Source organism: Perissodus microlepis, chromosome 17 (assembly GCF_051167445.1).
Source record: "Perissodus microlepis isolate ML-2025 ecotype Zambia chromosome 17, ASM5116744v1, whole genome shotgun sequence".
NCBI lineage: Eukaryota > Metazoa > Chordata > Actinopteri > Cichliformes > Cichlidae > Perissodus > Perissodus microlepis.
The window spans coordinates 26,038,669-26,065,867 of NC_140477.1; the positions used below are offsets into that span (position 1 = coordinate 26,038,669).

At 39.3% G+C, this 27,199-nt stretch overlaps 1 protein-coding gene and 1 non-coding gene across 6 annotated transcripts in view; both read left to right on the forward strand.

Moving 5' to 3' along the window:
- LOC146369749 (tensin-3-like) overlaps positions 1-27,199 on the forward strand; it is a 55,076-nt gene that overhangs the window by 16,776 nt on the left and 11,101 nt on the right. For 4 of the 5 annotated variants that reach the window (XM_084911180.1, XM_084911183.1, XM_084911184.1 and 1 more), the window contains 5 exons: positions 575-679; positions 5,396-6,355; positions 10,524-10,651; positions 11,831-11,939; positions 12,026-12,094. In XM_084911180.1, coding sequence (XP_084767306.1) covers positions 575-679; positions 5,396-6,355; positions 10,524-10,651; positions 11,831-11,939; positions 12,026-12,094 — 1,371 coding nt within the window. The remainder of the gene's footprint in view (positions 1-574; positions 680-5,395; positions 6,356-10,523; positions 10,652-11,830; positions 11,940-12,025; positions 12,095-27,199) is intronic. The other variant, XM_084911182.1, reaches the window with a different exon arrangement.
- On the forward strand, positions 6,899-7,026 carry LOC146369750 (U6atac minor spliceosomal RNA). Its single transcript, XR_014797481.1, has one exon. It is a non-coding gene; the product is annotated as a U6atac minor spliceosomal RNA (small nuclear RNA).

Here is a 27,199-nt window from a genome sequence, read left to right on the forward strand (position 1 = left end):
ATGCAGCAAGACTATATTCATATTATTTGGATTAAAAGGCTGCACCAGGCTTCAATGTGTCTTTAATTCAAGCAGACAAGACAGGAGTCAAACTGAAGAATAACACACTCTGACACATTGCCTGTCAATGAAATGATCGGTCAGCCAGGTGGGGGCAGTGTAGGACACCACACCGGCCAAACTGGCCATCATCAACTGTAGTCACACTCCTTTCCTCTCAACAGGAAGCAATACACAGAGTTATCACACACACACACACACACACACACACACACACACACACACACACACACACACACACACACACACACACATCTGACAGGAATTCAGATTGTAGATACTGTGCACACAGGAAACACATACAGCCGGACTCACAAACACACACATCCAGACACACAGATCTTAATGAGCTGATAGAAATCAGAGTCAAACCCAAAATAAGGCTCACAGCAATATTTGAATCAGATTTGCTGCAGGATCGGCTGTTGGGGATTTGCCCTAACACCAGTGTTTGAGTTTGTGTGTCTTGTTGTTGTTTCACTGACTCCTGACCAGCGCTGTTTGTCATGTGCAGGCAGAGAGCTGTGGCACAATGGACGCTCTGTGACAGTGGACTATGACACCTTGGACCCTTTGGTTAGACGAGACTCTTATCAGGACACATCTTGTCTAGAAACAGGTGAGGTGTATTTTAATATTTCTTAATCAGAAATTCCCCACATTCTTCTCCTTCTCCTTCAGTTTCTTTTCCTGTTTTTTGAATTTCTGTACTTCCTCTGAATTTATTATTAGCCAGGGTTGAACAGTATAACATTTTATCTGAATACCCCTTTTGGGAGATAGATTAGCTTGTCTTCACTGCTTTAACATAGTATATATAAATACAACAAGAAAAAACAATAAAGCTATGCTATGTCTGTGATAGAGAAACGGTCGCAAAATAAAAGTAGAAATAAATACATTTAAAAAAAACGTTACACACATCTAAGCAGGTAGTGAACCAGTAAAGATGCAATTTCCATATGGGCACACAGATAGCTTTACTACCTGCTTTACAGCCACCCTGTCCAATGTTACAAAATCTAGGATTACATAATCCCTCTATATCGTGCTCATGTTCACACAAAGGCTTTTAGTGAAATAAAGCAGACCAGTATAAAGCATAAAAAATATCTGGGTTAACTTTGTCCAAAGTGAGAATTTGTGATTTATATTATTCACCCATTCACACACCTTTGTACAAGCCCTTGTTTCTACACCCAAGTAGAGCAGTCACACTCCAATGGACACAGCAGAGAGCGCTTTGGGGTTCAGTATTTTGCTTTGGGACACTTCGGCAGGTAGACTGGAGCAGCCAATGATCAAACCACCAACCTTCTGATTAGTAGATAACCTGCTCTACCTCCTAAATACAGCCACACCAATAGCAATAGCAAAGACTGTAAAGAATATTTTGCGTTGAAAAACAAATGCAAAATAAAAGCTTACAATTGGTGAAATAACCCTTTACTAGAGCAAGCATTATAGTAATGCTCAAGTAGCCTACTAGGGAAGGACAGAGTTTTAAAAAGTGATTGCAGTAGCTCTGTATTCAGCCAGAGTTAAGCCAGCTTCCAACTGCAGCCACAATTACAGCTACTAACAGTAATTTAAAGCAGTATGCAAGTATCTCGGGAGCTTTATAAAAATATCATGTTTGAGATTAAATGAAAGTGATTACTTTCATTTAATGTGTTTTTAAGTAATGTCCAATGTTAGATTTCACTGGGCAAGGACTGGTGGCCTTGCTTATCCAAATGGAATGGTGTAACTTTGTCTTTTTACTTTTTTAAAAGAAAACTTCTCTGACTTCGATGAACTCCCCTTCAATATTATATCCTTTTCTGTCTCCAGCTTTTAACACAGCCCATACTCTTAAATTGTGTCCTTGTAATCCTTTTATGGCTATCTGCGCCTCTACCATGTGAGTTGAATCTTCTGCAAAATAGAGACTCCCTGTATGCCATATTCCTGCCAAGAGCCTTTTCCCCAAGGGACCAATGTATGGTGCCCTGATTTGTTGATATCAAAAATAAGGAGAAGAATGTTCCTGTCCCCACTCCAAACCTGTTGTGCTGCCTTTGGACTAGAAAAGTATTTTGTTGACATTTGCTGAAAACTACTGGAATATATCAGAGATACCCTTTAAATAATATTTATCTCATTTTGAAAGAGAAGGTGATGTTTGCTGTCTGAAGGTTGTGCTGAAAATGCAATTAAGAAAGTGGTCCAAGGAACATAGTTCTTCCAAGCAATCTGGAGATGGAAGAGACCATGCCTGCCAAATTTGCATCAAGCATATCTTTTGATTTCAAGGTCCAATCCCAGAATTTTTTATAAGGTGATGATATGTCAAATATTTATATATCTGTGTGTGTTTTGTAGCTTTTTTGGTAACCTTTCCATTACAGTACCTTTGGCTGTTATGTAGTAGTTAATACCCTTAGATCCCCGAGATTGTCTGTTTGGCCTTTGCTGTGGCCAGTCTTGTGGGTACTTGCCTGGTCATCAGTGTGACAGCTTACAACTGTTGTGGTCACAAAGGCCTCTTTGACATTCCTGGGAATGGGTGTAATGCCAATCTTTGAGAGCACAGCCAGACCAGAGCTGTGTGTTTTGGAGGCGGTTGTGGGTTTTTTAAATTTTTTTATATGAAGTTTCCATTAGGTGGAATAAATGTTCACACACAGGAAATAAACAATACAAAACAAGACCTCAAAATCGAGACAGCTGAAACAATCACTTGTAAGTGGAAGGTTAAGGCTTCGGTTCCAGCTGTTTTGCTAAACCTGCCCATGGTCAGCCATGTAATTTAGATAGAGCTTTTACAAGCGGCATGTAAACACACATAGACACACGCTCACATGAATGCAAACAAATAGCCATTACACGTTACACATAAGCGTAATGAAGGTGCAATGCCGGTTAGCTGCACAGACACTTGCAAGAACATTGTTTTCAATCACAGGCGGTTCTGCTTTGCCCTCCCACACACTCCTCCTCACTTTATCTCCTCATCTTCTTGTACTCTCTCCCTTCCTCTTGTCTCCTTTATCTAATCTCCTATCTCACTCTTTCTACCTTCAAGTTCAAGTTGCAGGTTGCAATTTGTCCAATGTGTCCCCATCCCCCTTTTCCAGACAATCTCTCCAAAGCCCGCCTCCATGTTTACATTCCCCTCTCCATATTTGGAGAGCTCAAGGTCCTTATGCTTTGTTTGCTTTTTGTTTTTGTTTTTTTGGTGTGTGTTTTTTTTCCCCTTGAAAGTGCAATATGCGTGTTGTACACACTTTTCCACCTGTGTGTTCGTGTGTGTGTGTGTGTGTGTGTGTGTGTGTGTGTGTGTGTGTGTGTGTGATTGCAAGTCTAGTGAATGATCCACCCTTCAGTTTCCTTTCTCTCCAGTTTCCCCTTTGGACATAAAAATGCATGAGTGCACTCTCTCTCTGCCTACCTGTCGCAGCCTGGACAGGATGCAGGGGGGAGGGCAAAAAAAAGGAGGCAAAGCAGAGCGAATTACGTGTTGACGGCAAAGGCGGGGATTCATAGTGCAGGGACTGAGTGCAAGAGTGACATGAGAGAGGGGAAAGAGAGAGTAGGAGGGGGGACACTGGAGAGCTCTTAGCACCTTAAGAGAAAGAATGTTCTTTGCTTGTATTCCTGTGGCAGCCTGAGAGACAGTGAGGACTACAAACACTGGAAGAAGAAGACAAGCTAGCCTAAATCTTTTTTCACTTTTCTTTCACTTCCATCCTTTTCATTCTACCCTCGTCCCTGTGTCTCTTTCCATTCTGCTTGTCATCTGTTCCTCTTTTCCTCTTTCTGTGACTCCGGAGGTTAGGCTTGAGCAAAGCATTTCCATCCTGTTTCTAGTCTGCAGTGGGGCCAGTGAAAGTTTACTCCTAGCAGTCTAAAAAGTAAGCTCGACTTCATTTATTTATTTATTTACTTCTATTAAAGTAATGAAGTTCTGTAAATTGTGGAGTTATGCAGCATGTTTGGAAACTGTGTGCATCTCTCTGTGAGAGAGCTATTAGACCAGCTGTGAGGGTTTACCATGCATGTCTGGTATTTGAGTTTTATTGCCTCTCTGGACTTAAGAGGCTATCCTCATACAGCTCTGGTATGCACTGTACGTATTGTTGTATTTACTATACAGGGCAGTCCTGTCGAAGTGCAGCAACCTGTTTTGGAAGATAACTTGCTCTTTTAGTCATACAGCACTGTTTAGTTTTCTGTGTTTCACGGATACAATTTACAGATATTTTCATTTGGTCTATAACAATGTCAAAGACCTAGCTTACTGTCATATGATATGCAGTGTTTAACAAATTTATTAGACTGCTTTTATGTTCTAACCATAAATACTTTATACATAAAAGTATGTTTAAAGTATTGAAAATCTAATATGATGCTATATTAAATACTTTAGTGGTTAATCCACCAGCATGGATAAGCTCTTAAATCAAAGTAATATTTTTAATGCTAAAATAAAACTACCAGTAATGATTGTTACACTGAATTACACTCATTCTGTATCGCAAAGCACTCTTTTGTTGTGAAAATCGCTACCTGAATGAACCTTACTTACCTAATTTGTGACTTCTCAGCAAAGTATAAAACATGAATTCAGTCATTATTAGTTTTACACAGGTTTTCAACAGATTTCTAACATATTTGTTTTTTGTTGTTTTTATGACAGGTGGTCTAATGAATTTGTTAAGCACCGTATATGACAAAAAATAGCAATTTGTCTCATTTCTGAAGCTATATCATTGCAGGAATTGCAGGAAGACAAATACATTCTCTTGTTGCTACACCCAGTTAAAGGATAGAAAAGCTGTGTGCGTGACCATGCTATCGGTTGTATCTGACCCAAGGTAGACATCTATGAAAGACACGTCCTTTGTGTGACACATGCATCTACCAGCAAACACAAAGGGGCTCTGTGTTATCTCCATGGAGTGTGTCTGGCGTAATGAGTCATGTACAGTAGTTGTGCAGGCACAGAATCACAGGTAGCAGGAATATGTTCAATTCCAAGGTGCTGTTTTCAGCTTTAAATACAGTTTTCCGAGTGCAGCTTTGACCATTTTATGCTGAAATATCACATCTGTGTCCTCTGATTGTGCTGCTGATGTAATACAATTTAGCAATTTGAAAAAAAAATCTGCTTCAAAAGAGGTAATTAGCCAGTTGTCTGTTGTACTCTCCTGTAATGGCAGTTAAACATTAAGAACTCCAGTGGCATAAAAAAGTCAGAAATATGAATGCCATATTATCTCTGACTAAGTTACTTTCTATTTTATTTTGCTTTAAAAAATTGATGGTATAATTCTGTTTTATCTACCCACAGCTCCCCCCCATGCCCTGGACCCTGGAAACATTGTTTTGAGTGGCAGAGAGAGGAAGACGAGTAGTGAGGAAGGAGCTTCATTCCCTTTAACTACCTGCAGTGGTAGTTGCAGTGACCGAGCTCCGTCTGCCAGCAGTGATTCTGGCTTGTCTGTTGCCTCACAGGGGCTGACTGGAGCCAGACTGAAGAGAGAAGCCAACCAGGACAAGTGCACCCAAGCAGGGAAGCTGGTCTCTGAGGTGGACTTTGAGCTTCCTCAGCCTCTTCAGGAAGTCATGACTGAGCTGGCTTCAACTAGTGGAAGAAAGGAGGAGATAGCTAGAGATGAGTCTGGATTGGGACACACAATCAATGGAGAGGCTTCGTCCAGTGAGAGGGAGACTGACATATTGGATGATGAGGATGAAGCAGATAGTGGTGCAGTTCCTGCTCTAGACATTCCGAACTCAAGTAGTATTTGCTCCCTCTCGTCCGAAAATCTGCCCAAAACTCAGAATCTAGCCCAAAGTGAGTACTTGACGCACTCCTGGGTACAGCAGCAACAAAAGGCTGCTGTCAGTGATAACTTCATTACAGTTGATGGGGATGGGAAGTCGAGCAGGATAAAGAAAGGGAGGCCACCACCTCTGGCTGCATCTGTGGCTGCTCCAGACACTCCACCTCGAGGACTCAGCAGCAGGGAAGCAGTGCAGAGAGGGCTGGTGCATGAGAATGATGCACATATCATAGATAAAACACAGAACATACACTCTGCTAATACCACACAAACGTCAGCTTGTCAAGAAGACGAACTAGCGTATTTATCCACAGACATTGATGAGTCCATAGAGCAGCTCAATCAGCTGATTCTGGATTTGGATCCCACCTTTGTTCCTGTTCCTACCTGCTATTCCCCCTTAACTCGCTCTTCTTCCCTACACAGCAATGGCCTCAGCAACAAGGGAAGAACTCATCAGTCAGGTAAAAGCAAACACAATGCATGGCACATCAGCTATTACAAGTAATACATTCATCAATGAATGGGAAGCCTCAAATTTTAGCGATTCCTCTCTTATATCCGAGATATCTCCAACACCAGAGGGACATTTTAGAGGTCGACATTTGTGTGTTGGAGTGAAAGACCACCACACAGTTGTAACTATGTTCCCCTAAGGATTAATAATAATAATAATAATAAACTTTATTTATAAAGCACACTTAAAAACCAAGGGTATGCCAAGGTGCTTAACAAGTAACATAGATTAAGTTTAATATATTCTGTGAACAAATAAATGTAAATTCCACTTATTATACACATAGAAGTGTGGCGAATACTACTATAAAAGTGAAAAATATTGATTAGCATCAGTGTTGACTTTAACATCTAACCTGATCAGAATAGGTCATTTTATAAAATTGTTCTCGAGATTCTTGGCAATCAGAGGACAAACGATGGACGTCAGAATGATGGATAAAAACAATTTTTAAAAAGCCAGATGTAGCAAATACAATACACATTTGTTCGTGTTGTATGAAAAGAGAGAAGGTTAGCACTCCCCTTGACAAGGATGTTATTGACCCTAGTGGCCTGCAACAAACATATGGTTAAGGCATTGCCACCTACAGCGTGGCATCTCTAACCATATTTTTTTGGCTGTAGCTCAGGCAGAGCAGGCAGAGCAGGTCATCTACTGATCAGAAGGTTTGTGGTTTCCTGGCTCCTCCAGTCTGCATGCAAGATACTAACCCCAAATTGGTCTCCAATGCGTTCATTGGAGTATGAATGTGTTTGAATTGTAGTTAGGAAGCACTAAGAAACTTTGAAGTGTGTGATTGGGTGAATGTGGCATGTTGTATAGAATGCTTTGAGTAGAAAAGCGCTATATAAGATTCAGTTCATTTACCATTACCACACCTGTGAAAATTGCTTGTGGACAGATGATACTTGTATTTTATATATCGTTAAGCTCAGTTCAGTCTGAAAACATGGAAGCTTTTATAACCCTGCCTGCAGTGCCGATGCACTCTTTGGTTGTGAGCTACATCTGCATTTCTTACAGAAAGTGTGTTTGTAAGTGTATTTCCTGAGAAGGAGGAAGCATTTGATTAAACAGCCTTACATATTCTTGCTATGTAAGCAGTGTAAAATCAGGCCCTCACTGCTTGCTATGCAATGATGTGTTTGCCCTCCAGTCTGTCTTATTTTGAATGGAAATATACAGAGGCAGAAATAAAAGGTTACATAAATAAGGTATGTGTGGTTACAGACATACTCGACTTCTTGCCAGTGAAAGGAATCAAAACAATCCTTTTTCATAATTTAGTTTTATCAAAATTCAGTCGGGTATGTCAGATGCTCTTGGATAAAGTTAAGATATTATACATTTGTCAGGAGACAGTTTAGTCTTATTGCAGATTTAGGACTAAGGTTTACTGATTTACTTGTTGTTAAATAGTTATAGACTTTGATGTGGCCCTATCCCCACAGGTTAACTCAGCAGACTACTTGATGGGTGCGTAAGTTTTGATTGGCTTGTTTATATCTGGCATGCTTAACTCTGAAATCTTTGTGTAGCGCAATTGAAAGTGGTTGCACAGAGGTTGAACGTGCAACACCCTCAACCGCTATGTGAGCAGATGGTTGCCGCAATTACTTGCAATCTGAATGGGAAAGAATTCAATGCATTTACGCAGCCAACCACTGAGTTGGTAGTCATTTTCTATCTGTGGTCAGTGGGTTTTAAGTGTACAAGTGATGTTATCATCCACCAGTGGTTCATGTAAGACCACCCCAACACTTGAGAGCTTGCAAGGTTGACAGCTCCTAAATCGTTCATATCAGTTCTTAAAACGTATGTTTGTAGCTGATAAAGTGTATCATTAGGCTGGAGGTTGATCTTTCTCAAGGGCCTATTTTGATCAGTAACTAACACTTCACTTGCTTAATTACTGTGGAAATGTTTCGAGGTAGGAACTTGTGAGCAATCAGGAATGCTTTTGAAGTTGCGACACAACACTTTACTGTCCTTCTCCCTCTCATCATCTTCAGAAGAGAATAGCCCTCTCACAAACACGGTGGGCACGAAGTGATACTCGACACTGCTCCCTCGGCAGCCCCGCTGGTGTGTGACAGACAGTAACTGGATTAGTTTCAGTTGGTCCACTTTAGCTTTGCTTTCATGTGATTCTGAGATGATGAATACTCACAGTGAAAGCTGAGCTCACAGCGTTCCTTGTCACTGTTTATACATGAATCCACAACTGAGGGTGATCTCATGTACAGTATATCTGTATTATGACTCACATCAGTCTGTGGTTGCTGTGTTATGGTGTGGTTTTGGTGATTGCTGTTGAGTAAGACTGTTTTATAACTTACAATAATCCCAAAATATTTGCCCAAGTATAGTTTTAAAAAAAATCCGCCTTTACTTTGTGGTCACAATTGCATGTAAAAATATTTTTCTTCTTTGGTTGAAACATATAGAACTGTGTGTAATCTACTGATGTAATCTCCACAGCATAAAACCCTGATTTCTGGACTCAGTGTTCTGACTGCTGTAATTCGTACCTAGAAGGGATCATGCTGTGGTGAGAGGAAGGAGTGTACTCAGTGTGTACTAGTGTTACTAAGCAATGTTAGCAAGCTGCAGGCAGTGCTGTAAACGTAAACATATAAATATAAAGATAAAAATTATAGAATTTAACTTTAACATTGCCTGTTTCAGTGAAAACAACCATGATCCTTCTGTCCCCCCCTTTCTTTAGCTGTAGATATGCTTTTTAATGCTTCGAAGTGGTACATTTTAATATGGGAACCTATGGGAATTGACTCACTAGGACAATGACCCCAAATGAGTGTCTGAGCCCACAAACTCATCAGGAAAAGTGTTTACAGAGGTCAAGACAGAAGCTATCACCATTGGCTTTGTTTTTCCAACTCGGGAATTGTTTCTTACTTTTTTTTCTTTTTTTTTAAACTTTTTGTGTTCTTTAATGTAGACATTCCACGAATGTCAGTTTGTGGCACTACCACTTTGACTTTAAATATCTGTCAACAAATTTGGGTAACTGATTTATAGTTACAATATTTTATTTAAAAACCCCAAAACAGGGATACAATCCTCTATTACAACACATGAGAGAAGAACCTAGTGAATAGTTGGTTGGTGGCGTGGGTTGCTGATGAGTTTTGCACAAGGGGAGGCAAGCACTACCACTGTGAACAAAGCTGTGGAGTTAGATCAGGTTTTGCAAGACTAATACTTTGTAAGACTTTAAAGCTGTTCATTGAAAGAACCAAGCAGTGCTGCCTTTTTGCTCCATCCAGATGTGCGTAGGTTGGATGTTGTTGTTTCTTAAAGTGATGTGATTTCTGGAACTGCAAGGTTAACCATAAGGAAAGGGGAATGCGCTAAGCAATAAGCCGATGGGGAGAGGCTTCATACAGTCTACATTTGGTTAGTCAGCTCAGGACGTATCTAGTTGTTTTTCTAAGCTGTGCACTCAGCGAGGCCAATACTAAGCTAACTGTTGCAGGCTCTTAGGATGATTTAAGTTACAGTAATATTGTAGGGATCTCATACTTCCTTATCAATTGGTTGACTTTTGGTTCTTTTTGAATCTTTAGCTATCAACTATACTCTCTTCATAGTTCCATACAACAAATGTTGTACTTCTTGAGAAAGATCATTGAAGTATTTCTGATGTTAGATAAGATCCAGCTCAGGGGGCTATCCACTCATATCTGAAAAGAGAACAACTGATTGTTTCAGCAGATGTTTTCCAGACAAGCCGCCCCGATGTTCCACCATCTGGTCACAGTGAAGTCTTGCTTAGTCATATAAGCTCTGCCCTTATGATAGTCTCCCTGCTTTGTTGATACATGTACACTAATAGAAGCTTTTTGTCAGAGGCAACACGTCAAAGAGGAATCACCGTCATCAGCTTTTCTTTCTTAATTTTCAACCGGTCAGAATAAAGTGCAACTACTGTTCAGTGTTGTTTGTATTAGAATAGACAAAACTTTAAGCATATGCAATGCATGACTGAATTTGAATCTGTGGTTGACTGTCTGTTCTCTCCCTTTCTTCCTCACACACCACTGCCCTCCCCAACCTCAACCCTCTTTATCACTTTGCTTTCCAATCAGGTTGGATACAACAGAAGCAGGTCACTGATGTTACAGATTACGCTGGTCATCATAGTCCAGTATGGAGAGAGGGTGGACATCAGAGCCTAAGGAGTTCCCCAGGCTACAATCCTTCCTCGCCCTCTCAGGTAAACACACTTTTTAGGTTTCACTTTAGTAAAATATATACTACATACTGGGATATATCTGTAAAAACAATTTTATTTAAACCTTAATACATAAAATAACACATAAAATAACAGCACAGCAAACCTGCCAACGATCTAGCCTCAGTTAAGGAGCTTAATCTGAAATGAGATGTAAGCTATGGTAAGTGGGTTATTAGAAATGTAGCATTAAATGAAACAGATAAACTATCAAGAATAGAGCTAAAATATTTGAGCTATAGCATCAGCTAGTGTGACACAAAGGTAACATCACATTAGCATACCACATTACTATAAATGTAATATGCAAAGCTAAAATATCACCAATGGAACTAAGCAAAAAGCAGCAAATCATCATCAGCTGCAAAGAAAATATAAGCAGTGCTAGAGAATCAGCAAATCTAATACAGTAGGTCACAAAGTCAAGCAGGGGTAAGCTAAAAGCATGAGCAAATTGGCTATAAAGCTAACATTGCATTGGATCATGCATAATCATCTGCTTTCAAAAAGCTACATTCTTTGAAGTAATCACCCTAGAAACATGCTATGAATTTTAAAATGCATGCCTGAGTAAAAGTAGTCAATGTGTCTCCTTCTGAATGCAAGGCATATGCCCAATCAGTAGTCAAACTCGACCCATTCTTTTACAAGCACGTCTGTTATTCCAGTGGCTGCTGTTGTTATGCTACCTGCTGGCAACCGCATGAAATGCATGAATGCCCTCTTTCCAAAAGTACGTGTTTCATTTGTCACTAGTGAACGGCCAAAATACCCATGTTTGTGTGGACAGGGCTTTACTCAATTACATCAAGAAAACTAGATGTAGCACTTTCAATTTTGTTACAGAGAAGGAGATAAAGAGGTCCTGATTGTGCAACAATGTCTACATCTTAATGTTGATGTTTCTTTGTCTTTGCTCTTATTGTTCTTATTTTTATTATTATTATCAGTCTTTTAGTTTTGCACTCAGTCTTACAGCTGGGTGGAATGAATGGCCCAAGTGTTTACACCAAAACACAGGCTGCAGCCACACACAGATCACAAGACTGATGTCTGCTTGTGTGTGTGTCTTGTCATCTTTTAAGACTTTGGGGGGGGAATGGGCTTTTTACTTTTCTCCCCTTTTTCATACCTCTTTCTTACTTCTTTCTTTTTAAAAAGCACGGACATCTCTATAAATACAACAGTGTGGACTATCAAGGACGGACAGTTAGCTCTGACATCGTCCCTCCCACTCCAGCCTTCCCAGTGTCTCCTCCAACGCCTTATGGTAAGAGATCATGTCAGAATGAACACTTGTGCTCGTGGGTGTGTTCGCATTAGGAAGTCTTATCAGTGTTCTCCTTCTCTTTCCAGTGAAACATTTCTCAGAGTTTTCCCAGCTCAGGACAGGCAGGCAGTTTGACCAACACAGCTTGACACAAGGTACATTTTGCCAGGAGTGTGTGAGAGACCAAAAACATAGATGAGTGTGTTACTGACAAAAGCACTCAATCCAAACACTTGAGCTCCTGATTGCTGTTGGACAGGGTTCAAGAGTTGGCTGGAATGTCCTTCTGGCATAGGATACCAAAAACACACACTCATACACATACCTAACCTATGCTTTGTTGCTATTAGCTGCATATGCAGGCATGGCTTTTGTTTTTGGTCATTTGTGTGTGGTCAGGGTAGATATATGGCTGATTTCTAGACCTTTGTCTTCATTATTTTCATCTATGTCTTTATATTATTTAAACCAAAAGGATTTCGATATCTTGTCATGCAGGACAGCTGATGCTGGATATCCGCTAATAATAGTTTCTCGGTAACAGAGGAAGAGACCACTGCTGGCAGGATGTCCACTCATGTCCTGTTCTGGGAGGGGACAGGGGGAGAGGGGAGGGTCTTTTGTTGTTGGGACATCCTGCTTGAGGAGGTGTGTACCACATAGCTGCTGGAGGAGTTTATTGTGCTGTCAGAAATCAGTAAAAATGAGCATTTAATCATACTAAGGCAACATGGTGATGTTGTCTCAAGGCCAACCGCACATTATATGTACAGGAGTTGCTCTGCTATTCAAAACTATGCTGTGAAGCTCCTGGTGCACAGTTCTTGTGCTGATGGCAATGCCAGAGGCGGTTTGGAACACTGGTTGCAATGGTGATATCCTATTATAGAGATAGTAATTAAAGTGATATTTATGGTGGCATTTTGCATTGTATTGCAGGCAGATTAGTTTGAGCTTTGAAACAGCGGGTCTGCCTGTTTATTGTAAACACGTTTTTCAAAGCAGAGTGGCAGCAGGATGGAGTAATAGCTGCTGAAAGAGTAATCATCAGTTATGTAAAAAAAGGCTTTTTTTTCTTTACTGCATGGATGAATTAACAAACAACACCAAATATCTTTCGCTCGGGGATCAGACAACAGTTTCCTGTTACCCACATTAAAATTAAACTGCAGTCTGGGAAACAGTTTGCCTTGTCTGGACAAAACAGTAACGTACCTCATTTGAAATATTTTTTTCATGTTTACAGTCATTATTGTAATCACAGTCTGACCTGAGGCTACTTCTGTGGACAGCATCAGGCAGCTAAAAAACAACGGCGCACCCAGTCAGACACACTAACGCTCCAGTTACAACTACCAAGGTATTCACAACAGATCCTGGTGTGTCATATGTGCTGGTATTTTTATGAAGCTTGTAGAATTATAGTGTACATTTTAGTATTCCAGTGAATTTGATAGACTTTTTTAAAGTCTACTCTATTTTGAGTCTAAAAGGAAAACTGAGTTTATTAAACTAACATGTGAAAGTTCTTTTTATTTAAATAAATAGAAATTAGGGGGAATCGTCTTTTGCTTCTTTGCCAAGAGTTCAGTGAAATGCTATTACTCATTCTATATCTCTGGAGTTAGATAGGGCAGTTAGCACTTGAGCAAAAGTATACAAAGATAAAAAGCAGCTACACATAGGCAATATAGAGTTAGACAGATAATAAACCAGAATATGAATTTGAAAGTCTTACCTAACCATAAAAATTATCTAACTATAGTGTTTCTCATTTCCTAATAAAGAAAAGACAAAAAATGTAAAAAAAAAAAAGCCCTGTGAAACAGGTAAAGCAGTCACAGAATTTGCCAGTTACACTTAATGCAATTACTAGCACCCTAATAGCACAAAAGCCAAATCTAAAAGTATAATATAAAGCAGAAAACAACATATTGTTTCTTTCTTAAAGCTAAATAGCCAAAAGAGAAGAGCTGCTGCATCATAAAGCTGAACCAAAACTATAAAGTTGGGGACCATACCCAGAAATGATAGTAGGGTAAAACACATGATAGAACTAGGGTTGATTTCAGAGTTAGGTGGTAATTATTCAAACATTGCATATAACATATGGGATGTTGTTATAAAAAGTGTTTTAACCAGTCAATGCATTGCGTATATGCTACTATATGAGTGCCTACAGAGATTTCTTACCAAAACAGAGATACCCCACACATGCTATATGCTTTAAGGCTGTTGAGTAACAACACTAAGATTTTTAAAATGGACAGCAGAGTCACATCTAAGCCTTTGGGAAACCAACATTACAGTACCAGGCAATCATCAACCTAAAGATGAACTCTGCTGCGGTTTCTGCACTTGTGTACTTTCATATCCTCGTGATGGCAAGCTCAAATTCAAGTGTTATGTAATGATAATTTCTGTGTGTACTTTTGGATGAATCAAAATAAACACTGATATATATACAGAAGGTCTCAGCCAGCGGAAGCAGGCTTTAGCCAAGGAATGTAGATGTAGTTACGAGCTGAGGTTTAACAGAGTCAGATGGTTTGCTCAGATAGGCACTTGACTTTCTGAACCTCAGGGGTGAAAGGTCAGGAGAAAGTCAGAGGGTATAGCACAGAGGGGAGCACGACCTCTTCAAACGGTTGCTTTTTGTTGTGCTTAGTGAAAGGAGTGAGCTAAAGGGTCTTTAGCTAAATATTTCAACTGTCATTGTGTAGACATGCAGTATAATGATCCAGATGTCAACAAAAGACTGAAAGTTGCCTTTGCTTTGAGAGTGATTGACAGGCTGTAGTATGCACCGTGTCATGCAAAATAGCATGCATAATGAATAATGTGATAATTTCACTCACTACACATGTGTCTCATAGAAGTTATGATTATATACAAGATGGATATACAAAGCAACTAAAGTACTTTGCTTAGTTTGTCACACTTGGGGTGTCCCAGTGCATCTCAGCTTGGAGTCTGATAGTCAAAAGAAGACTGTTTTCTCATTTGAAGTAATTTATATTTGGCCATAAAACTCCACATTCTTCCACATGCAGAGCAACAGCAAGATCCCATTACAGAACAGAGCAGTCATCACTGATAAGAGATATGACAAAGATGAAATCATTAACACCAAAAAGCAGCTGGAGGTGGGTTTCAAAGTGGCTTGCAAGCTGAGCTTGAGTGACTATGCGGCATGCCTGAGCTAATGCAACACTCGATAACTCTTTTTGATGCTGTTTAAGGCGTGTGTAGATGAATAATTGAAGTCAGCAATTCAAGTCAACTTCATCCCTGTAAATGTTACACCAGTGTATAGCAAATTGAGCAGTAAAACTAGCATGCATTTTACAAATAAAAAAGGAAAAAGAAAAAACAAACAATGAAGATAAAACTAAAATCCATTCCATCTCATTTCCTGTCAAAACCAGGCATGCAGCGCATGCTTCATTTCAAGCAAAAGTAAACACAATTCAATTCATCAGGAGCTTTATGGTGTAATTTACGAGGTGCTAAGATTAGACACATGGCAGGAGACACTGTCAGTGTGTCTGCATGCCTTTTCCTTTGCATTTGTAGTGAGCAGATGGTGGGAGTGGACACACATGCCCTGACAGAGAGCTCATAGAAAGTCTTCAAACCCCACCACCTCCTCCTCTCTCTCTATGGTCCATAAAAGGCCACAAGTGACCTCTGACCCCTCTGGTATCCACTCTGATTGGGGGAAAGTGCTCACAGTAGCTGAGCAGGAACAATGCTCAGTGGTCAGTAAGAGGGAGGGAGTGGGGGGTTGGGAGGGCGGGGGGGATTCCCTACCTCTTCTTTCTTCCTCCCTCTCTTTTCTGTCCCTCCCTTCATACAAACCCAGAAGTTGTGCGGAGTCACAACACGCCAGGAACAAACAGGGGAGCTCATTTTTCCATCTGGGATATGAAAGGAATTGGGCATGGCAGCGAAACTATCCAGCCCCTGAACACACACACACACAAGAAACCTCCAGTGAGTTGAGTTCACATTGCTTTGTTGCATACAGAAGTGAAAAAAGGGAGAGAGAGAGAGGAGGAGATTCTTGGTCACAGGGAGGCTTTCATTCACATAGGGAGGCAGAGCGTAGTAGAAAGAGATAGAGGTTTTGGAACAGGAAGGGGAGATCCTGGAAGTTTGGGGGTAAACAGGAAACCTACAAACAGGAGGACAACTTCTGAGAGTGTCACCGTCATGACTGCATCTCTTGGTATGTACGTGCACACACACACATGCCAGAAAGCCTGAATGATTGTGTATGATTGAATAGTTTTGTTCACAAGTGTGCGTACACACCGGCTGCAACCACCTACAGTCATGATACACCGGTGAGCTTTTAACAGGTTTCCTTCTGTTCTTTATTTTTATTTTCTCAGTTTTCCTTATATTCTGTCTCTTGTTTATGAAATGTTATCTCTCCCTCAGTCCCTCGCGGAATTTTTAAGGAGGCGCACATGCAGAGAAACACTTCCCCTCTCTTCTCTCTAATCCAGGTCTCTGGTATTTGCCAACACTTCCTGGAATTTTTCCTTCTTCAGCCACCCCCATCCCTCCTTAAAAACCCCACATTCTGTCTCTTTTTGTGCATGAAAAAACGATTTAGCGTGCAGCCCGTCTGACATCTCACACTCGGTGGGATGGTGAGGTGGTTTGTTCCATTGCCGTGTTCATGATGTCATCCCTTTAAAGGCTATTATGGCCTGTGTTGTGCAGTCATGGAGGCTGATGTATTGGTGGTTAACCGAAGGAGGCCCCGTTTCCCCCTTTTTTCTGCCCTACTGACCTGGGTTGAACTGAAAAGTCTTTGAAGATTTTCATTTTTGTTGGGGTGCTTATTGCTCCCAGCATTCCCCCGGGATGTCACACTCAACAAAATAAGCCACAAGTAAACTTCAGCAATTTTTATTTTTCCTCCAGGAACAATCTTTGTCTTGGTTTTAATTTCTAAGTGTTGAAGTCAGGTTTTGAACTTGGAGTAAGTACAGCTGGTCTTTCTGATATTTTTATAATACTGGATAAATGAAATTGCAAAATGGCGCATTCTTTGAATTTGATGCATTTTACTGCTATTTCTGGACATTTGATAAGCAAAAATATATGAAAAGCTTAAGGAAATGAGATACAAATTTACAAAACTGGTCACCAGGACTTCTTCAGTACGGTGGAAATAACCCGTCTCCCTGCTTTGCAACAGAGAAAGAAAGTTAGGCACAGACATAACTAGAGAAGAGTGGCACATTAAAAGAAAATCACCTGCTTCGTTATCAAACTCACCCCTTGAAAGCCTACTAGGAGTAACCCTTTTATGAAATGGGTGGTTTCTTTGCCATATTTCAGGCCAGCTTATAGAACAAAATGACTGAGTTTACATCAGAAGTTAGTGAGGGGGATCTCTGCCTATGCAGCTATCCTAGAAAAAAATATTCTAATTATCATCAAACAAAATCTTTATTTATGTATACAGAGGTGTCAAAACTGATCATTGAGGGTACTTCTTTATTGTGGAAAGAGTTCAGGTCTTGAGTGTACCATATGCCTCCAGAACAGCTTCAGTGTGTCTTGACTTGGATTTTCCACATCTCCGTACAGAAGTGATCCATCATTTTACTGGTATAGAGTTTTTCCAAACACAGTGGTTCACAGTCTCCCATAGGCAATCAACTGGGTTGAGATCCAGTTTTATGATTCACGTGATTTGGATTTCACATCATTCACATGATTTGGATTTTCAGTTAGTCTTTGTTCCTATATGAACAGGGGACATTGTATATCGTAAAAGAGAGCACTACCTTGGGCACAGAATAAAGGTGATCACTCAGAACAACTTTGGGTTGATTTGTAGTGCAGTTTTGGTTCACTTGTCCCTTCAGGATAGACAGGAAACTGCCCCCAACAGCATGATGACCAGATCCCTAAATAATAGGGGTCAAAAGGGTCACTGTTTCCCTTTATTTTGTTACCCACCTGTGGTTAATGAAAACAGTCCAACATTTATGGGTAAAGAGAGATAGTCTGTCCGGCGTAGGCAAAGAACAGGTGTAATTCCATTACAAAATGTTAAATTGCTTTAAACTGCAGACAAGAGTAAAATACCAAAAGCACGAAATGTCTCAATAGAAACATGAAAACTCAACACCACAGAGAAAGAACAGCTACAAACTAACAAATAAACAGAGCCATCTCTCTATGACGATTGTTATGATGCTGTTATGGTTGATGCATTGGTAATTGTTGGCATGATGTCAACACTGCCCTGTAGTCAGGATAAAAGTGAAAGAAGTGGTTTCAAAGTTTTTGGCACAGTGTCTTTTCCAACTACTGCAGCAGTCTCAGGTTTTGAAATCCGTCTCCTCCAGTATCCAGACATCATTGCCAAAACTATGTCGCATGGAACATTTATGCACTGCTTGGGAGGTGGGTTATTTTCTTTTTGTTACCACTGGCAACTTACAAAAGTCTCTTGCATGACATGCCGAAATAAAAGCCACGGCCACAGAAATGGTTGAGTGTTATGGTGAAGTGGATGTGTCATGATGTTTCCTCGATGTTGCATTCAGAATATGTTTTTGCTGCCCTCAAATGGCCAAGTATTCTGACTTTAGCCCTTTTACTGTGTAGTAGCTTTTTCAAATACTAATAACTATAACAAGTAGCTATTTTCAGTTAATTAATTCTAAATAATCACCAAAAAAGTGTGTTCACTAAAGAATTTGACACTATTAAGTAGTAAGAATTAAGTACTATGGTTAAAGTAGAGCAATTCAAGGATTTTTTTTTGTTTATTACCATACTGCACACTACAATTAAGCACTATCACTAATCACTAAATTTTTTGTTTGTTTTTTAAATTTTCAGTTCAGTTGTATTTACATAGCGCCAAATCACAAAAACAGTTACATCAAAGCATTTTATATGGCAAGGTAAAGACTGGACAACAATACAGAGAAAACAGAAAACCCCAACAACTAGATGAGTCCTGTGAGCTAACACCAAAGCGACCACTTGCTGCAACCAGTTGGGGCTGAAGGGAGGAAGACAGAACAGGACTAGACAAAAATATCAAGGAATCTGCAGATAGTTGTTGTTAGCATAAGTAGCTGCACAGTGTCAATAACAGGTTCAGAATTTAGAGAAGTTGGAAAAAAAGCTCCATTTCCCTATGGGACAAATTTATTGACAAAGGCTGTTCAGAGACACTGAGCAGATGTTTGACTTTTGCTGTGGCGCAGGAAAGCAAGGGCAAAGATGGAGAAAATCAAACCACAAGATGGAAACTTTTGACAACAGGGCAGACATAGGGCGTGTTCAGGATGCATGCACCAAGATGGAAAAACCGAAACAAGGATTTTGTTCCTCCAACCATTAATCAACAACTGGTCCGTGTTAAAGCTCTGGCTATGAGACTTACCAGAGCATACATTGTCTAGCATGCAAATGCTGATGATGCAATCATTTTTAGTACATCTGCACTTTGGAATCATCTGACAAAGCAGGAAGTATGGAATCTGTAGGCAGTCCAAATGACATGATCTTTGCACACAAGGGTGGAGTTTATGGCCAGATTTGAACAGGGTAAGGTTTATCTCTCAGAAGAACTAAACAATTATATAGACTTATGGAGCAGCAGAAATGCTCACAGAAGAGGACTTACATCCAGTTATTTTGTATTCATTATCTTGCTGTAACCATTATTTCCACACAGACAGGTTAAAAAAGTGCAGCATTTTATTTACTTGTTGTTTTAAATTAATTTGAATTTAATTTGAATTAAACTGAATGAATGGCTGTATTAGACTTATCAACATGTCTATTTGACCTACAGTGATTTGAGACAGAAAAAATAAATTGACAAGTTGCTTTTTAGTTAGCATCATACTACTACATGTCTCCACGGTGTTAGAAAGGCTCCAACATGTGTAGATCCAATACCAGGAGAAAAAAAACATGATTACTTCTCCAGACGGGTCAAGTTTGAGGAATTTCACTTGAACTGATCAAATATCTGGGTTGTTTACATGCTTTACTGATACATGAAGAATACTGATATTCATCTTCATCTTGAGGGAGCTAAAACTGAATAACATGAGCATGTGATGATTGATTTGCATAGTTATGTCATTATATTATGAGTGAAACCATAGCACTGAATCTGACTGTGGTCCATAAAATCACTGTCATCATGACAATTCTCGAATAAAAGCCCGAGCGATGGTCTAGTCCCTTCAAACACAGTCTTGATTACTGGACTTTATTTACAGTGTTGTTATTCATCACTCCCTCTCCTTTGCCATTTTACTGAGTTGATAAAACTGTCAGTCTGAACACTAACAGAGAGCAAAGGAATCTGTTTCACATACAACCTCCTACTAGTTTGCCCTCCCCACAACTTGGACACTAAGTTTCTGAATAGCTGAATGGGAGGAGGAGGAGGAGGAGGAGGAAGGAGGACACCACAGAAACTCAAATTGATTGAGTTTTTTTTTTTCCAAGTAAGGCCTTACCAGACAGCTGATTGCATTCTGATTTAAGACCAGGTGATACCAAAGAGAAAGCTGCATGCCCTTCTCTCCCCAGACTCAGACAAACAGTTGATCCGACTGCAGAAAAATGGGCTAAATTTGTTTAAAGTTGTTTTTGGAGATACTTTTGGCAGCTTATCATCTTCATTGATGGTTAGGTCTTGGCTAAATTGCCCATACAGTAAGGAGACTTAATCATAATTGTATTGTTCAGTTTAGAAAATCAAGAAAGAAAAACAGAAGCAAATGTTTTACATGTGCCAGATGAATTGGATGTGGATCGCGTTGGTTGCTGGCACATTGCTGTGGTTGTCATTTGAAGGGAAGAAACTGACTTGTCTACAAACACTGATCTGTAGTGAAAACTGCAAAATGAACAGCAAATTGACACTGTTTGGTTTCAAAGTAAAAGTAGTATCTTTTGAAGCCCATTAGCTAACTTTTAACTTGAAGGCAAATCTTCTACATTTCCCAAGTGCTACTACTGCTCATCTAGTAGTTAGTGAGTGTTTGGCGACAAACATGAAAAATTATAGGCAACCATTAAAATCTGTTAGCACCAGAAGCAAACATTAGCAGGTTTTTAGCACAGCAACCAATTTCTCCCAATGAGAGTATATGAAACTATATACTGAAATTTGGCTTTTAGATAAAAAGCAAAACATAACAAGAGCCAACTTAGCAAAAACTGACTTAAAATACATCTAATGTGTGTGGAGATTCTTCACAGAAATATATTAAACAAGTTGAAAAGATATTTCCATCATGCCTTCTGCCTTTCTTTTAGAGGACAGACGTCTTGTTAGAGATGTAGTAATTGTTGTTCCTTCTTCTGTAATGAACGAATACTCCTCAACTGGAGAATTAGCACCAGCAGTTTTTATTCCCCCAACCTAAACACCATCAGTTTGCAGATGGAAATGGTGATTCATGTGCTTTGTTCAATATGCTTTAAAAATTGCTGTAGTTTTTGCACATATATACCATCCATTGTATGTAGTCTGTAAATATTTTTGATAAATTACAAGAAGTTTGGTACTTACATATGCTAATGTTACTTTGAACTTATTTAATAGATTTGCTGTTGATTTCTAAACAAATGCAGATTTCATTTTGTCTTTTAAGTGATTGTAAGTATTTTGCTATTTATCATCAAAATTCAACTGCATGCTGTCAGGTATCGATCAAACAGGCAAAAAGTTTGAGAAATGCTGTGTATGCACAGAAAAAGTCCATCTCTAAGACCGCAGCATATTTTCAGCCTTCCTGTTGCACACTCGGAATTGGAGTTGTTTATAAACAGGAAACCAGTACTTAAATCATCCAAAAACTCACGTTGGCAGATTTATATATAGAAATTAAGCTTCAACTCGGGGTTTGACTTGTTCTCATTAAAATTAGGTTTCTGCTGTCAGGGCTTAACTTTTAAATTCACCGGAATGAACAAGAACCTTACTTAAGCTAAACTATTTTTGACATTATTATTTCTTCATAATACATAGTCTCACTGGGTATATGGGTAGCAGCAGGTGTCTTCCTCCCCCATTGTTTCTCTGAGAAGCTGCAGTCTGTGATCCCAGTGAACAGCTGTACTGTAACATACTGTGAAACTCCAGACGTGCCAGCCTAAGTCTGTGTGTGTGTGTGTGTGTGTATTGAATACTTGCACTCTGCATTCCTGTGGTCAGCATGCCGTTTCTCCAGCAGAGCTGCATGCATCCTTGTGTTTATGTATGTGCGTAGGCTCAGCCTTCTCTGCTAATAATGCACCACACAAAGTTCTTCTTTGTCAGATAAAACATTAGCCCGCTGTATCTTACCTAATTTATTCAGCAGGCTCTGCAGTCTGAGGAAAATATAATCTCCAGATCAGGTTTTATTTTATTGAATAGAATTCATATTTGTTCTAAGCAAGAAGGTATACGGTACACGCATTCACAGTCTGAGCCACCTAACCATCACTCACTGTGATCAGAAAAGTGTGTGTATGCCTGTGCGTGTGCGTGTGTGTGTGTGTGTGTGTGTGTGTGTGTGTGTGTGTGTGTGTGTGCGTGCGTGTGTGTGTGTGTGTGTGCATGCGTTTGGAGTTGGAGGGGTGGAGGTTCTTGGCAGTTGTGCCCACATGGGCTTGTGCCATTTGGAAAAGGTTTTGCATGGTTTAATGGTAAGCTGAAGAGGCTTTGTTCAAGTGAGAGCAAAACAGTGCACAGGAAAACGCTAAAGGAAAAAAAAATCATCCTAAAGTTTCAATGCATAGTTTGTTCAGCCGCTCAATTGGTTTCCAACCAAGTTTAGCATATCACGCTAAGAGCTGAAAGTGACGAAATGAACAAATTTACAGTGCAACGGGGAAGGAACTGAAACACAAAATGTCATGTGAAAACTTGAGCTCTTTTGGTCTGGACCAAAGTGATGGACCCACCAATATAACTCTGGTATCTTGAGCTACTGTTTTAGGAACAGAAACATTTTTTTCACGCAAAACTTTAAGCAGCTAGAAGTTACATGTTTCCTGACTTCTTTTTAATAAAGCACAACAAAGACTAAAACTATTTTTTCTGTTCAGCAGTTCAGGGTAAATAACTGTATTTTACAATCTTAATCAAAAATAATAATGTACTTTATGTTTTTTTTCTCCTATGTTGTAAATTTGGAATTTGTTTTGGTAATTACCAGTACAGTTCATTTAGGGAAGCTGTTGTATAAACCTTAAACTGGGTGGTGGTCTAATAATATGTGCACTGTATGGTAGTTAACAAGAGTCTAGCGTTATTGAATGGTGATTTTAGTCAGAAGTATACTTGATTATTGATTGATTAATGTATTTAGCAAATTAGCAAAAGACCATTTTTCACCTGAACATGAGTAAGGATGACACAAGGAATCTGATTACATCATTAGTTCAAGCAAATAACTGAGACTTCTAGCTGCCATTGATAGTAATGAGTCTTGTTTACTGTGAGCGGAAACATGAAACAGTGTGAACCACAGGTTGCTAAGAGTGGAGGTTGGCTCAGCAGTTTGGATTTGACAAAGATTTTGTTGCTTTTTCTGTTTCCAATGAAGAGATGACTATCCTTCCCAAAACATCTTCTTCTTCTTTTAACCCACACTATTAACATAAGTTGATGTCTTACATGCCAACAGATTTTTTTCTTCTTTTTTTTGAGCATCAAATTATTATCATTTTACTTAAACCACCAGAGTGTATAGTATCTGGCAAACCTGGATGGTTACACTGTCCATTTAGTTTGTTGTGGAGTATATTTGACTCTAGACTTCATTGGCAACATTCAGTCCATTAATTTATACATTTTTTTTCTATTGTATGTCTATGTCTGCCTTTATTTGGATGATAGCTGTGATCTTCCTGGACTTGGATGAAAGCTGTCAAAATTCAGTGGACAGATGTTTCACACATAATTCCTTTCAGCTGCTCTTTCCTGGAGTTATTTTTCTTTCTGCTTTACCTTCTTCCAAGCTTCTTTAGACTGGCAAGATTCATTGTACAGTACATCTATAAATGCATCTTCCTGCATCTTTTGCACTCAAGCAGCCTCCTGCCTACACACTCTGTCACAGTTAGCACTAAGCCTGCTCTTGTTATACCTTCTGCACCTGTGTTTTAGCTTATGTTTATTTATTCAGTAGATGCTTCAAGTGAATCCATGTTGAATGAGACACAATCCAAATAAAAATGTGTTCATGCACTTCAGTCTATCCGGAAAGATAAATGCAGATTAACTCACCTTTGTTGCTTGGAAATTGTGCTCTGGGTTCTGTAGTTTCGGTGTATCCAGTCTGTTTGTATGTAATTATACATAAGGTTATATCCTATGATTTGACTAATAGAATAATACAGTTGGTCTAAGGTGTTATATTTTTGTATCTTTAAAACTACTGAGGAGATTCACCAAAGCCCAGTACTACATGAACAAGCTTTATTTTGAACCGAGAATCATGCAAACATGGACAAAGCAAAGGATCAGTAATAACAGACTGTTAAGTGGAGAATTTTATTTTTAAGAGCATATATCTATCTATCTATCTATCTATATATATCTATATATCTATATATCTATATATCTATATATATATATATATATATATGCTCTTAAAAATACATGTCCTGTCCTGCAATGCAGTCTTATAAGAAACTTGTAAAGAAATATATTGCAAGAAAAATCAGTTTTCTATTTTCATGCGTAGCACAGGTTGGGTTTTTTTCATCTTTAATTTGTACCTGCCTGAAAGTGTGTAGCTATGGATACTGTGTAGCATAGCTACTGCCAGTGAAAGGTGTAATAGCAGGCTGTGGATTCAGTCACAGAGCAGAATCTAAGGTCAGAGGTCAGGTTGGGGTCAGCTGGTGTTGCCACACGTATGGCTGTTCTGTAATTAAGCAAACGTGCTGGGATGAGGCGCGATGAGCCACAGATGTGAAAAATCACGCTGAAGATAATCGACCGTGGGAACAGTGGGGAGATGAGAATTGGCTGCATTCCTGGAATCATCCCCAGAGAGGAATATAGACAGTGACTGTGGGAATGGCTGCTGCTCTCCCTTCAGTTTGCGTGTGTTCCCTGTAAGAGACAACGACACCAACACAGCCCGGGATTATCTTTGCTTTCTGAACTGCACATTATCGCTTATGTGTGTACATGTGCGTGTGTGTTTGTGTGCGCCTGCTTTTATTTATGTAACTTTTTGTGCACTGAGCTCTTGACCTTTAATCTTCAAGAGTTCAATTTGAGTGTCAACTGTTACTGTTTGGTGTATCGGATACTGTGTGGGAATGTGGTGTTTGTCAATAAATACATTTCTTTACATATTTATACATCTTATATTTCTGATACTGCACCACATTTCAGTGATTGGTGTCGCACTTATTCCTCTACAAAAACTGATTCACAGAAGATTGTTTCTTAATTTTCAGGCAACATACCAACTATTTCATGGTGTTAGGTTTTCAGGAAGAAGGGTTCACCGTTTTTCCTTCATTCTTTTAATTTTTCAAAAGTAATTTAGATATTTAAATTCTTAGTTGTGCTGAACAATTAATTTGAAGAGGTCCCTTTTGACTCTAAGTATCTGATGTGGGTGCTTTTGCAATAAGTAATGATATTATAACACTAATCGATTTATTTATTTTTTGCATGAACTGCTTTTATCTTTAACTTTTATTAATATATTTTCTGGACTGTGATGCACTTTTCCTTGTAACATAAAAATAGCATCTTTGCATATGCAAGAACCCATTTGTTTTCTCTAAGACCTGCAGACAAATAGCTGTGATGAATAAGCATTCAGATATGACTCTGTAAAAGTCACTCTGCAACACACACAAAAGTCCTTCAAAACTCTGTAAGAAAAGGAAGCCATTTTAGCAGAAGCACAGGTAGCTGTACCCAGCTTCTATTCAAATTTTGTTATTTGTCAGATGCGTTTAGAAATTCAGTCACCAACTGACCAGAGAAGTGCCAATTCAAGTGGCACCAGTTTATAGTTTAACGCATATAAAAGAAACTTTTTGATATGTTTGAAATGAGCCATTACCACAGCAGATGCCATTATATTGACACTTTACATTTAAACTTTAGGACATTTGTTATGCCATACAGAGTGTTGGCACTGTAAAAATGTATGTGAACATTAAGCTGTGGGAAATTCATAGCATCATGGCAAGAAGCCATAGCATTTCACTAGTGGCTGATGAAAAATACGCTCATTATTTGCTATATTACTCCTGGATTTAATTTAGAAATGTTCCTTTATACCACTCTGTTTTTTGTTTGTTTTGTTTTTTGTTTATATGCACCAGAATCCAGACACGGTTAGTTAATAATAACAGGACTTGTCACCCAGAGAGTTTATATTGTTTTTTAGGTTACCTTAGGAATTTAAGGACAGAGAAAATGTAAGCTAGTTAACTTTAAGTTTTACTCTTTAAACTGTTGCACAGTTTATTCTGTTACACACACACGGTGTACTTTACACACTGGGCCTTATTTGTAACAAATTCTTTGAATTCATTAACTCACTGTCAGCATGTAGGATTATATAATCCACTTGAGATGATGCTGCTTGTCCAGTATGATCACAAACAAAGCTCAGTCAAAATTCCTCCATCTACCAGTTCTTGAATGGAGAGAACAAGCGGAAGAGAGGAAGGGGGAGGGGGGGGGGGGGGGGGCAGCCAGCCAAACAAGGAGCTCTTTATAGTGACTGACTATTTTCACGGTGACTCATCGTAGTTCACAGTCCTGTCTGCAGTCTGAGGAAGCCTGCCCTCATGTTTGCTGAATGACACACTGCATGATCAGAATGCCCAGCGTGGATGTTTGGAGTGACCCCCATCCCTCCTGGAACACACACACACAGACACACACACACTGTCAATTCACAGAAATGTACTTTCTTGGCAGACTGGCTCCGATAACCTCTCACTCTCTTCTGTATGTGCGATTTGAGTTTTAACTGAATGTTAGTCCCGATGGTTACACAGAATTTTTTCTTAAACAAAGCTTAAAAAATGGTCAGTTTGGTAAAGTCAGCACTACTGAAATATCAGTCATGTATCCTTTACATTTACCTCTTTTATGTAGCAACTTAATTAAAAACAGAAGCCATGTGGGCCTGTTATGTTTTCCTCATTTTCTGTGATAGTCTGGCCATTTAGCAATCCAAGGTGATAGTCCATCCCAGCAGTACTGAGCAATT